A 14,051-nucleotide genomic window follows, 5' to 3' on the forward strand; every position below is an offset into this window, starting at 1 on the left:
TTTTTTTTTTTTTTTACGCAGCGGATGCCCTTCCAGCCCATGCCCTTCCCATCTCTGGGAAACATTCACACGCACACACACACTCATACAATACGGACAATTTAGTCTACCCAATTCACCTGTACCACGTCTTTGGACTGTGGTGGAAACCGGAGCACCCGGAGGAAACCCACGCGAAGGCAGGTAGAACATGCAAACTCCACACAGAAATGCCAACTGAGCCGAGGTTCGAACCAGCAACCCAGTGACCTTCTTGCTGTGGGGTGACAGCACCACCTACTGCACCACTGCCTCGCCTGGGAAATATTTAAAAAAAGAAAGAAAATTCAAAGAGGGGCTAATAATTCTGACTTTAGCTGTAACTTATTGTTCATTTATTTGTTTGCTGGAAATTAGAACTGAGTTTAGAAATAGTTTAGAAACAAATCTTTGTGCTTTACAAATGAAATTAAAAGAGAAAATAAAGAGGCCGAGAGGAAGAGGCTCGTTCTTTAGCCTCGCACAGATGCTCTGTTTAATTGTTTTCTTGCTAGTAAAGCGTTCAGTTTTTCTGCTTACAAAGTACGCCATGTAAATAGCAAATGTGCCATGGCACGACACAACTGACTCTTAAAGGGAATGGGAGATGAGACTCTGATTGGTTTAATGCACGTTATGCTCAAAACACACCCATATCTCATTAAGAAAATAAACCCAACCCTGTTAGACCATGCGCCAGAGCGCAAACTGTATTTTTCCGCCTTTGAAATAGCAAAAGTGGATTCGACATGCCCTTAATGCTTTTGCGCCCCGCTCTTTAGACTTTGCGCCTATAAGTGGTTCTCAAACTGTGGTACGTGTACCACTAGTGGTATGCAGGCTTCCTTCTAGTGGTACCCGGAGGAATAAATTATGTCATGTTCATGCTACACACATTTAAACATTTATCAAAAATGATCTATATAATATGCCATATATGACATATAGCCTTTATTTCTGAGATAATCTGCCACGTTTTTTTTAACTGTGCAGAGGTGTAGCTGCTTTACTGGGCCTATTACACTATTGTATTTCAATACTGGTAATTTTGGTGGTCCTTGGAAAGACCATTTTTTTGGGGGTAGATCATTAAAACAGAACCCTTAATCAGATTGGCCATAAGCATCTTGCTCAAAAATTACCAAAGAGTTTGATGATTTTCCTACTTAAATATTTACATTGTGTACTTTTTGCTCGTCAGACATTGTGACAGTTTTTAGGATTCCTGTGTGAAATTTAAATGAGTTTGAATTATTTAACTTTGCTAATGTTAGTTAGCAATAAAAATACAACATTTCACTGTTATATGTAAGTTAGATCAGGCTCATAAACAAAATACTGACAGATACAAGTCATGGGTTACACCAATTTAAGGTTTAACTACTGAGTAATGTAAAATTAATTACACATACCTACTATATAGTTAAGGTTAGAATGTGGGTAATGTTTTGAGTAAGGGTTAATTATTAATTAAAAATGAATATATAAAAATATCAACTAAAATATATAAAAAATAGTACCTCTGTGATACTAAAGTAACACTGACTTTAATGATTATTTTTTTTTGGGTTAATGATTTCTTACGTCAGCTGTCTTTTCTGAAGTCTGTAAAGCTCCCTAGAGCTCACAGTTAACCGCGCCTCTCTGGCTAAGTAGATGAGAAGAGTCCCATTAGGCCTGTGACTAAAAATAGCTCTCCAGACGAGGTGGTCTGCAGCTGAGCGCTGCTGCAGATACATTTAGATGATTGGGTCACATTGACTCACATTGGGTGGATGAGAGGTTAGAAGACAAAAGATGACACCAGCAGACTGTTTCTGGCATAACTCTGCTGGATAATTCTTTCTCATGCTAGATGGATTTAATTATTATTTTTGGGGGCCAATTAACAAATGGTTACAAACTTTCTGTTGAAAAAGCTTAGTGCAAGAACGCTGTTTCTGCTATGTGATCTCAAGCAATTACATCCAGCGGGTAGAGAAGCATCATCATGGGTTGATTTGGAGATTCTGGGACTTATTTGCCCACATTAGTCTGATCAAGTAGTTTGTTACACAACTGAATCAGAGTCAAAACCTCATTGTGTTGAACGTTACTCATGCACATATAATTGGCCAGTGTCGTATCATAAATGGGGGTGTGGTCTAGGAGTTGAGTTTGTGTGGAGTAAACAATTCTTATCCCTGTGTTGGAAATGGATAGCAGTAACCCGAGTTTAGGGCTGAGCGATATTAGAAAAAACTAACATTGCAATTTTTTAAAAATTGTAATAGATTTTTTATTCTGATATATTTTACGATATGAATGAAATTTTACTCAACGAGCTGAGTAACTATTTGGAAATTTATAATTTTACATGGGATGATCGTGTAGGAGGGTGCATCTGCAAAAAATATAATAAACAATTTACTGGCATAAAAAAAAAAAAAAAAAACAAACGAAAAAAAAAACTAAAGAAACAGTATTTTATTGCTTTGCAAGGAGTCTAACTGTATTAAGGTATACAGTACTTAAATAATTAAAATAAAAAATAAAAAATTACAGTTACAGAGAGTACAATTCCTTATCTATAAATGCTATTAAAATCCTCATACATGCCTCAAAAACACTTGCGAAATGATCAATTCTAATCTAGACTCATTGCATATTTTGCCATATGACTATTTTGAACGGTCACATTATGATATTAATAGAGAAATATATTAAAATGTGCAGCCCTACCAACACAATCTCACGGCAATTCGTAACTTTTTCATTTAGTGGCTAATTCGTACAAATTCGCACTATCCAATTCGTACATTTTAGTACGATTTGCGTATCCCCCAATGACGGTTGGGTTTAGGGGTTGGGTTAGGTGCCACGCCTCCTTTTTAAAATCGTACATTTTCTTACGACTGAACTCGTACGAATTCGTACGAATTAGCCACTAAACTGCCAAAAAGTAAAATACTTACGTTTTCTCGTGAGATCAGGCTGGCCCTACCAGAGTTGTAGAAAAAAGTTTGCCTTTTATCACCAAAAATGACACCCCTACCCGATTAAGCATCGCTTCTGTGAAATCGCTAACCGATTGCCTAATTCAAGCCAATTCTCTTCCAAATAATAACCCATGCAATAATCCACCCAATGATCCCTATATTGGCAAATAAGTTGAGCCATAATGCATTTTTTGGCAGTACACTGACTTCTAGGGTAAACATCACCACACAAACTAAATAAGGGACATTTGTCTCAAGTTTGTGTGAGACAATGTGGGCATCCTAACTTAAATACCTTATTTGTATTTGCCTGTCAGATAGTATGTTCTGTGGACCCTTCCAGAAAACACATTGCAATGTAATTTCTTAATTTTACATGTAATTTAAATTCAGGGAATGACCTGCTTCACATTTTAGACAGCCAACTATTATATAGGCGAAATAAACTACACCATAAAATAATAAAGGCCTCATATAAAAGGCAAGACTGCATTTCTTAATATGACCATTATCCCAATATGCGATGTTCGGGACAAAGTCACCAATAGCTGATGTGTGGTGAGCACAATGGCGCAGTTGTCCTGTGGCAGTCGTCGCATCATCCAAGTGGATGCTGCACACAGGTGGTGGTGTGGAGAGACCTCCCCTCATGATTGTGAAGCGCTTTGGATGTATGACCATTACATTACAATATAACTATATTTTCAGGCTCATTGTTCACATTAACACACTCATAATAACAAGACTTGGAATAACAAAGACTAAGATTCTTCTTCTGCTTTATCTCATAGTTTTATAATGATTGATATGAGCATATTAATACAAGCTCAAATGAGATTTTTGTCAGAATATATTTTCCATGCAAACATCCACTTTAAAAAGTTATTTTATCAAAGATTTGTGGTTTTATCAAGTTTTATGATGATTGATATGTATATTCTAAAAGCTGTACAAATTAGATTATTGTAAATTTGACTGAATAGTAAACTTAGTAAACAATATGCGATGTTCGGGAAAAAGTCACTGAGTGGGTGGTCAACCTACTGGTTTCTGATTTTTTTTGGCAATATATAAAACTTAAAATTTGGATTTTTAACTTATCTGAGTTGAGAAATATTACTAGCAACTTTATTATTAAATCAAGCTAAAATATATCAATTTCTTTAAAAGGTCAAGATAAAGTGCCTAGCAAGGTCTACAAACATTTGTTCTTATTGGTTGTTTTTCCCCATGGCACAGACTGTTTTGATGTTGATGTAAAATGACTTCTGCAGCTTGTTCAAACTACTTATTTATGATGAGTTAAAACAACGCGATTGTAGAGATTTATAGATTTATTTAGACAACTTATTTTTTTTATGTTCAACATACTTAAATTTTTGTGCATATACACACACAAATACACACAATTTTTTGCCCCCCAATTTTTGGACAAAAGATTTTTAAAACTCATTTGTAAACATGATAGTTTTAATAACTTATCTCTAATAACTGATTTATTTTATCTTTGCCATGATTACAAATAATATTTGACTAGATATTTTTCAAGACACTTCTATACAGCTTACAGTGATATTTAAAGACTTAACTAGGTTGATAAGGTTAAAGCCTGATTTATACTTCTGCGTCAGGTGACCGGCGTAACCCACGGCGCATGCAACGCGCGTGGCTGTGCATTTATACTTCTGTATCTATACTTCTGTCTCTGTTGGTCTGCATTAACACTTCCGAAAAGCTAGTGGGCGGTGAGGTGTAAATGTTCCTCTGTGTTGAGTTTCTTCTTTCTTCTTTTCCTGAACACTTCCTGGATGTACAAGTGCCTCAAACTCGCTCATTTTGAGGCAGGAACCGGCGGACGTGCAACAACTTTAACTATGAGGTAAACACAGAACAAAACTTTCCATCCGGAGCTCCTTTACGGTACTCCACACTTGTAAACAATCGCTCGCACCATTCGCGCGGCTCTCGGTCCCGCCCAGACTCGTCAGCGCTACCAAGCCGACCAATCACAGAGCTTACGCTATGCATCGTTGCGACGTGTAGTTACATTTTTGAGAGGTGCACGTCAGTGACGGCGACGGCGACAGCCGTAGCATACGCTGGTGTTTGATGCAGAAGTAATAATTTTAATTATAATAATAATTATAAGCGCTAATAATTTTGACCTTAAAAACTGCTTTTGTTCTAGCCAAAATAAAACAAATAAGAATTTCTCCAGAAGAAAAAATATTATCAGACATACTGTGAACATTTCCTTGCTCTTCCTTGCAAAAAAGAAAAAAAAACTAAGGGGGGTGGGGGGGTGGGGGGGATGGGCTAAGAATTATATAACAAACAATTAGGTTAACATATTGTGTTGGTGCAACCATGAACGCAGCATTTTTTACACAGTTTAGATGATCTATTAGTGGCTCTGCTATTTTCTGTGTTGTAAAATCATTTTATTATATTCAAGATGGAGTTTGGAAAGTTTGTGTTTACTCTTAGTCACCACAAGTCATCACAAAATGATAACACTTTATGCTGATGTTGTCCAAAACACTACTTTGCCAAGGGTGCTTACAAACTTTAAGAGGGGACTTTAAATATGCACATATATTACACTGACTACCACTGCCAAAAACTGGCAAAACTAATAATTGTGTATATTATTTAGCTTTCATTCCTTAAATAGGACAAAAGTTGTTAAAACATTAACACATGTTTTTGTACATCAAGTACAAAAACACTAATGTTAATTAATGTTTAATTTTAATAAAAAAATGTTTGAATTACATAACTGAACATACACGTATATTATGTTGTATTAAGATGAAAAATGAATTCATAGTTGATTTAATTATAATTTATATCAGAATTTATAATAGAAAAGGACTACAACATGCTATTAGTTGATGATGAACTTGATCACATCCCTGGTCGTTATATCCCTGTCAAAAATCAAAATGCCTGCCAGGGGTGTTTTAGATTTACATTTACAGTAGTCTGGTCTGGCTTTGGAATAGATATTTTTCACATACATCAATAAAATACCACGTTTCCCTGTAAACACTCTGCCAGTAAAGATATATTTTCTCAGAAAAATAAGGATTTAGTGTTAAAGCGCTCACCCTTAAGATATGGGTGACTTTTTCCTTCCATAGAACTTTAAAAAAGATTTTTAGCTAAAATGTTGCTCTTGGTGATTCAGAAAATGCAACTGAAAGACTAATGACATTTTGAAAGTCAAAAAAAAAAAAAAAATTCAGGCTAAACAAAATCAATGCCTTTGGGTCCTGATGGTATATTGAGGTCTAATGATAATGATGAAGCAAAAATATCTGGACCATGTGCCACACGCACTGTAATAATTGTATTGAAGGTTCCGATAGTTAATGTTTGTTCATGTATTTACTAACATGAACTACTGTAAGAACGAACAATACTTGTACAGCATTTATTATTGATAGTTCAACATTTACTAATGCATTATTAAAAGCTAAAGCTGTGCTTGTTAACTTTAGTTAATGCACTGTGAGAACTAACAATGAACCACTTTTTTCATTAACTTACGTTACAAAAGATGAATACATTCAGTAATAAATATATTGTTTATTGCTTGTTCATGTTAGTAAATACTTTAATTGACATTAACTAATAAAACCTTGGGCTGCACGGTGGCGCAGTGGGTAGCACATTCGCCTCACAGCGGATGCCCTTCACAGCTGGAAGGGCATCCGCTGCGTAAAACATATGCTGAATAAGTTGGCGGTTCATTCCACTGTGGTGACCGCAGATTAATAAAGGGACTAAGCTGAAAAGAAAATGAATGTATGAATAATGAAACCTTGTTGTTTAGTGTTGCCATTTTTGTTATTTAACATGTTTGCACTCTCCAAAAAGTGCCTGTAACTTTCCATTTTAAGAATCACCAAGGATCAAGTTTGAACCTAAAAGCTTTCTTTAACATTCTACTGAAGAACAACATCTTTGAATAAGTATGAGTTACTTTTCCTATTTCCTCAGAATGAAATATGTGTGCAGTTTGAGCAAAACCAACAATAATTTGTGTATAAATTATAAAGGATCAATTCTGTGCTTTCCCATCAATTGCTAAACATCTGAACCTGAACCCATGTGAGCAAAAGCAGGACCCCCTCCTCTCTCCCCCCACACAATCACAAGGAGACCATTGTTAAACAGTGAGTGGGCTTGACAAACCACCAATCTCTCTGACACTTTAACCAACGCTTGCACCAGTTTTGCAAATGTGCACCGAACACTTTCTTACAATCACGCCGAAAATTACAATCTTACAATCGATCTAAAATAATACAATGTGCATTTATGATGAGTGCTTCAAACAGGTGAGTGGGCTTGACAAACCACCTGTAAAAAACACAATCTTTCATCTTACTGACACTTTAACTGACACCAATTTTTATACCTGTCAACCCTCCAGTCATCCATCCCACTATCCTCCCGTAAAGGTATTTTCCCTGTATTTCTTCCATATTTTTAATCTTCCTATAAAGGATAGTGTAATAAAGTTTATGGCCCTTTGGGCGCCAGGAAGAAGAAGGCGGAGAACCGACGCACTTTTAAAATATTTATTTATAACATGAACAGCAGCTCCTCACGGAGGCTGCCGTCTAAACCAAAACAAACGGACGGCAGCTCCTCAAGGAGACTGCCGTCAAACTGAAAGCAAAAGTAAAACAATATGTCCGGTAGAGATGCGCGGATGGGCTATTATTTCATCCGCAACCGCATCACAAAACTCATCATCCGTCCGCCATCCATCCGCACTAACATTTTTGACCAAATTTTAAACCGCACCCGCCCGTCATCTGCTGACTGAGCTCTTTATTTGAATGGCTTATTCCTTTTTATTATTAAATGAATGTTTCTTTATTGATTATTAGAAAAAAAGAGAATGACTTTAATGACATGCAGTTAATCCAAACGTGCAAGTCAAATCCAGCATTAATTGACGCTTTGAAGTGACGCTAAACAATACGAGGACGTGTCTTTTCACTTGATTCGATTCCTCGGTCGGTTCTTGAGTCTTTTCCTTGCGTCCTTCCCTCGCATCCTATAGGGGTGGAAAGACGAGGAAAGAAAGCAAAGAAAGGAAACGAGGATACACAAATAAGAAATGAGAAGCACCCCTATAAAGCTCTCAGAATATCAGCAGTGAACTCCGTCTCCAATTGGCGCACAGGAACAAAAATAAATAAATAGCCTAAATTAAACGCACTGTACTGTACAATTTTTTTTATTATTATTGTAGCCTAGAAAACGCATTTTGACACATCATTTCAACATTCAGACGAGAGCGCTTGGCCTCTGATGCGCCCTGCTGCACTGAAGGAGCGCTCGCTCGCAGCACTTGTTGCTGGAATGCATAGAATTCTCTTGGCAAGGTGCTGTAGACGTGGGAATGACTGCCTTGTTTCTCCCAAAAGGAAAGTAGATTTTCCTCTGCTGATCCGTCTATACGGAAGTTTGTAGATGAAGACTTCTGTACTTCATCCAGAATTAGTGTATCCGATTCCTCCTCTCATTCTGTGAAGTCAGTCCTAAGCTTTTTCGTTGGTGCGCCAGCTATGTGTACAAAAACAGTACAACCGCTCACCACCCGCCCGAATTTGATTAAAATATTATTTTTCGTCACGTCATCCGCCCGATCCGCGGTTTATCCGCGGTTTCCGCGGCTGTAACCGCCATCCGCGCATCTCTAATGTCCGGGCCCGGTCCTCTCTCGGCTTCCTCTGCCATCGTTCCTCCTCTTATAGTCCAGAGCTCCTTCCGTGGGATTCGAGGCCAGTGCGCACCACAGGTGCATCCACTTACGCGGCAGCCTTATTCCGTTCTCACGGCTCTCGGCCACGCCCCCTCACCACAGATAGCAATAAACATCAACCCATACTGCTGAACCACCAGGGGATGCCCCTTGCTCTTTGAAATAAATCTAAATACGGCAGGATTTCCTTCCTTTCCATTACAGGCACCATTGCCCCTTCTATTCAGTCCTCAAAACAATTCTTTCATATAGCGGTGCGTGACTGTTAGACTGTTATTCCTAATTTTCACATCCCAATGTTGACTGGAATGCCAATTGTGCACATTTGCACCAGACACTTTCTTACAATCACTCCATAATTCTGTGCATTTATGAAATTTGCATTATGTAGGTGAGTGGGCTTGACAAACCACCTGTAGAAACACTTTCCTCTCTCTAAAATAACAACACTCCCCTCCTTAGCACTCAATTCTCTGAGCAATAGCAGTTCCTATGTACAATTAGCACTTCTTGTGTATTGCCTCTCTTGATGAATCGCTGAATTTTTAAGTCGCTTTTGCACAAAATCGTCTGCAAAATCATCAGTTTTTTTGGTGCCAATTAATGAAGATCACAGATAGTTCTCTTAAATAAAAGAGTTTTTGCATTGTTCTCCTCTCTGACACTTGAATTCACTACATATAGTGCTGAGTCAGGGTTTAAAACTCTGAAGTCCCAGAGGAAACATATTAACATGACACTTTCTCATTAAAAAAAGAGAGTAAAAAATAGCCTCTTTATTTGAAAAAAGTCATTTAAATATAGTGCCCCTAAAAAGTTTTCTGCGCTTTAATTGGCAACTCTGGCATAACCCATCATGTGTGATGTGCTTTTGCAATACAACAAGAGGCAAAGATGAATGAATGCTATGCAGAGTTAACATTACCATGCACCATCCTCAGGAACTAAGAGATACAAAACATGCAAATACATTCAGTCAAACATGCTGATGTTCATTAGACATGATTCATGTACTTGCATACTGCACCAGTGTAATAACAGCACACCAGAGACCAGAGTGTGGTGTGTACTTACACTTACACTTGGCCACAAAAAAAAAAAAAAAAATACACAGGCCTATATACTTATATCCTGCACGCTATTAAAAGCAGAACCTCAAATTTGCCCTGAAACAAGACTCCTTCAGTCGCATTTAAATAGACCGAGGGCATTGAAATTCAGGAAAGACAGAGACCTATAATTAGGATTCAATCATCACGCTACTCCATTCACATTGTCATTTTAATAAGCATTCAGCAAATGACTGTCTGCTATAATGATTGCATTCTGTCCAACCACACATGTTGCTTTATCCATTGCTTGTGATTCCTTGTTTGCTTTTTGTTTAATGATTTCTTATTATTTTCATTGTCTTACTGTGGGTGTAATGTGCAGCATACATTATTTTTATAAAACATTTTACCCAACAAAAGGTATTAAAAGCCATATGTATTTACCACACAATCTTTGTAAGATATTTTTATTTGTTGACACTAAATCACTGATGAATCATTGATGAATTTAAACTGTCCACAAAGAAAATGTGCATTTATTTAGGTCATTTATTTTTACTTGCGTTAAGTTGATTTCACAAAATAATCTGGATTATTTTAATTTCTTAATTTTTTATATATCAATTTTTGTTCTACTCTGTATTTCAGTCTTTCCCATTTTCAATAATTACATTTTTAATTTTAACCTTTAATTTTATTCTATTTTAAATTTCACCTCATCCATCTTATATTCCACATTCTGTTCTATTCTATTCTATTCTATTCTATTCTATTCTATTCTATTCTATTCTATTCTATTCTATTCAAAACTTCGACAGAAAGTTCTGTCAACTGAACTGAATTACACAGAAAGCACCTAACTTACGAGCAAAGCTCCATAAAGACAAAATGAAACATTCTTCACAGCAAGTGTTTTCCCTTCACATTCAGATTGCATACGTTCTTCTTTCAAGGCCACCCGTGAGAAGACAGCAGTGACTTGATCCTGACACCATCACTATTGCATCTATTATTGCGCGTGTTTATAAACACTTACTTCTGTGGCTGGAGTATCCGGGGTTATAGCCGTAGTAGCCGGTGATTCGTAAAATCCGATCCTCAATGTCATGCAGCCCGTTGGCCGTCACTTGAGGCGCATCCCAGCGGCTGGTCACCTGCGGAGACGCCTTGCCCGTTAGGTGCGGGCTCTTGCCCGGTAGGGGCTCCAGGCGAAAGCAGGGCTCCTCTCCCGAATCCTGGATCTCCGGGCTGCTCATTTTACCTCCGCACGGGCAAAACGGCAGCTTTCAGGTCACAAGCGATAAACATGCGAAACCCGCTGTTGAGAGCATCACCCGAGTCAAATTCCAGCACACGTTGCTTTGAGGAGTCGCTCAGGGTTGTGTGAAACTTGCTCAGCGCCGTTCCTGCATCAGACAGCAGGTGGCGTCACGATGCTCCGAACAGATGGTTGCCAGAACAGGGAGATCCGATTCATTCCGGCGAATCGGTTCGTTTGAATAATTCATCCTCATGGAAATCGACCATGGTTTTTATTGTAGTAAGAGTGTAATTATGCATCACCACAATTTTCTACAGATATCAACTGTGGGTACTGTAGCAAAACCATTAGTTATTTATTTGTGATTATCATGATTTAACAAGTATAATTTTAATTTTGTAGCAGTTTTGTAAGAATATTTCATTTCAGTTTCATAAATCACTATTCTCTATGATTTATTTATTTATTTATTTTTTTGGATTAAATACATTTTTTGTTAACATTTTACGGTAACACTTTACAAGGTTCTATTAGTTAATGTAATGCATAAGTAGGCTAAACAATATATTATCTCAGAAATGTTCTATCTTGTAAGAGTTAGATAATGTGAATAAAGTCATCTATTGTTTTTGTTAACCCATTACATTAGGTAATATTACGTTAGAAAGCACAACTTTAGATTTTAAAAATGAACTACATTTGGAGCTATTGATAAAGGGTGTACAATTTTTGTTCATTCTTAGTTCATGTTAGTAAATACATGAAATAACATTAACTAATAAACCTTATAGTAAAGTGCGTATTACTCCTTTGTAGTTCATAACACTCGCCTCACAGTTTGACTCTTGGGATTCGGTTCGAATGAATCAAAGAAAAGAACCTGTTCAAAACAACGATTCGCTTAAGATTCAGAGTGGACGCAGTGGAGTCGTTTTCGCAACAGAGACACGAGTGCATCGTCGTGTCATAATCATGTTATTAGGCTCCTCCCCAAAAATATTTTATCATGCAGTGTTGCACTGACTTTCAAGGCACTGCAGTGAGAAGGCATATGGTCTTGTGCATTGCACACTATTACATGCCAACTAGTCATACGCAGTTTTAAAGTGTAAAGGAGATGCCAAATATCTAGAGCATAAAAAGAGCTTTTAGATTGCTCTCAAAATATTTAAGTCAATAATACTATCAGTTACATCAAAATGAAAATGGTCAAAATTTTCAGTCGTTTTATGTATAAAACTCTGTTGTGATCTATGGCAACAGTTTGAGTGTTAGTTTACTGTTGTGAAATGTAGAAGGCTATAGTATAGTACGCATGCCATATATCCATTTCAAATATACACATCATCGCACGTTGGATATTGATTGAAAAAGACTGGATATGATTCACAACCACACTACTATATAGTAGTGGACTGAGTCTGACAAGGGAAACATTTTATAACTTTATTGTGATATTAAAATTCTAATTAAACTGCAAAGTTACTGTATAAACACGTGTAGTCTCATCATGTCTGGTTTATCATTGGTTAATTTACATTCTCTTCATTACTGTAGTAAAAAAACATCATAAAGATGGCGCCGAGCATGGCCGCCGTGTTGCGAGCTCCCAGCAAACTTGTTTTGTGTTTTGTGTGTTTTACTAGTATTTTTGTCGTTTTTTTTTTTTTTGTGGTGGATGTACACACTCTCATTACCTACGACAGACACACACTTCGGGAAACTTGCTCCCTCCCTGCACATCGAAGACTGGACTTTAAGTTCTTTAACGACGCTCTGTTTACAAACACAGCAACAGAGCCCTTTGTCTAGGCACACAACCAAAGCGACGGCGGAAACGCAGCTGGAAATGAGGTAAGAGAGCTGGCGTCCTTGTCAGACTAAGACACAGTGGATTTCGACCGATGCTCCCCACTATTCTGCTGGCTAACGTTCAGTCACTGTACAACAAACTTTGTGAGCTTCGGGCACGCATTTTCTTCCAATGGGAAACAAAAAACTGCTGCATTATCTGCCTAACAGAAACCTGGCTATCTGGGGAGGTACCAGACACAGCTGCTGAACTTTCGGGGTTCTCCGTGCACCGCACGGATAGAACAAAAGAACTCAAGGAAAAAGCAAAGGAGGAGGTGTTTGTTTCTTTACTAATAACTTATGGTGTGATGAGAGAAACATACACCCAGTTAGATCCTTTTGTTCTCCTGATCTGGAATACCTTATGCTTCGGTGTCGACCATACTGGCTACCAAGGGAGTTCACAGCTGTTATAATTACGACTGTGTTCATCCCCCCCTCAAGCCAACACAGAGCAGGGGCTCACGGAACTGTATTGGAGCATAAGCGAGCAGGTAACCGCACATGTGGTGGCAGCGTTTATTGTTACAGGGGGACGTTAACAACGCCAATATCAGGAAAATCGCTTCAAAATACTATTAACATATCACCGCAAACATGCGTTATGACCGTATTTTGGACCATTGCTACTCTCCATTCCGGGATGGCTACAAATCCCTCCCCCGCCCACCGTTTGGTACATCAGATCACTCTTCTGTTCTGCTCTCACCCACCCTCTTGACGTTTCAGAGCTGAATGGAACAATCAGATTACATACTTCAAGACTGTTTTGATCACGTGGATTTGGAGATGTTCCGGGCAGCTTCTGATGACATCATCGAAGTGTACTCAGACACAGTTACGTGCTTCATCAGAAAATGTATAGAAGACGTGGTCCCAACAAAAACTGTCCGTATCTACCCCAACCAAAAACCATGGATCAATGGCGAAGTTTGAACAGCCCTATCAGTGCGAACCCTTTGTCTATATATCCAGAAATGCTAAGGAACAAAAACAAGCAAATTACAACCTCAGGAAAACCATCAAAGCAGCAAAAACGTCAATACAGAGACCAGGTAGAGAGTCAACATAACACCAATAACGCAAGGAGCATGTGGCAGGGA

General features: G+C 37.9%; 1 protein-coding gene across 3 annotated transcripts in view; it reads right to left on the reverse strand.

The window, feature by feature from the left end:
* The window catches only part of slc35f4 (solute carrier family 35 member F4), an 83,663-nt gene extending 72,467 nt beyond the window's left edge, over positions 1-11,196 (reverse strand). For all 3 annotated transcript variants that reach the window (XR_012393006.1, XM_009293258.5, XM_068214633.2), the window contains exon 1: positions 10,870-11,196. Coding sequence is in view for 2 of the 3 variants with exons in the window: in XM_009293258.5 (XP_009291533.1) it covers positions 10,870-11,089 (220 nt within the window). In the remaining variant the exon portion in view is untranslated. The remainder of the gene's footprint in view (positions 1-10,869) is intronic.
* Positions 11,197-14,051: the final 2,855 nt, after the last annotated feature.

This window comes from Danio rerio, chromosome 17 (assembly GCF_049306965.1).
Source record: "Danio rerio strain Tuebingen ecotype United States chromosome 17, GRCz12tu, whole genome shotgun sequence".
Classification (NCBI taxonomy): Eukaryota; Metazoa; Chordata; class Actinopteri; order Cypriniformes; family Danionidae; genus Danio; species Danio rerio.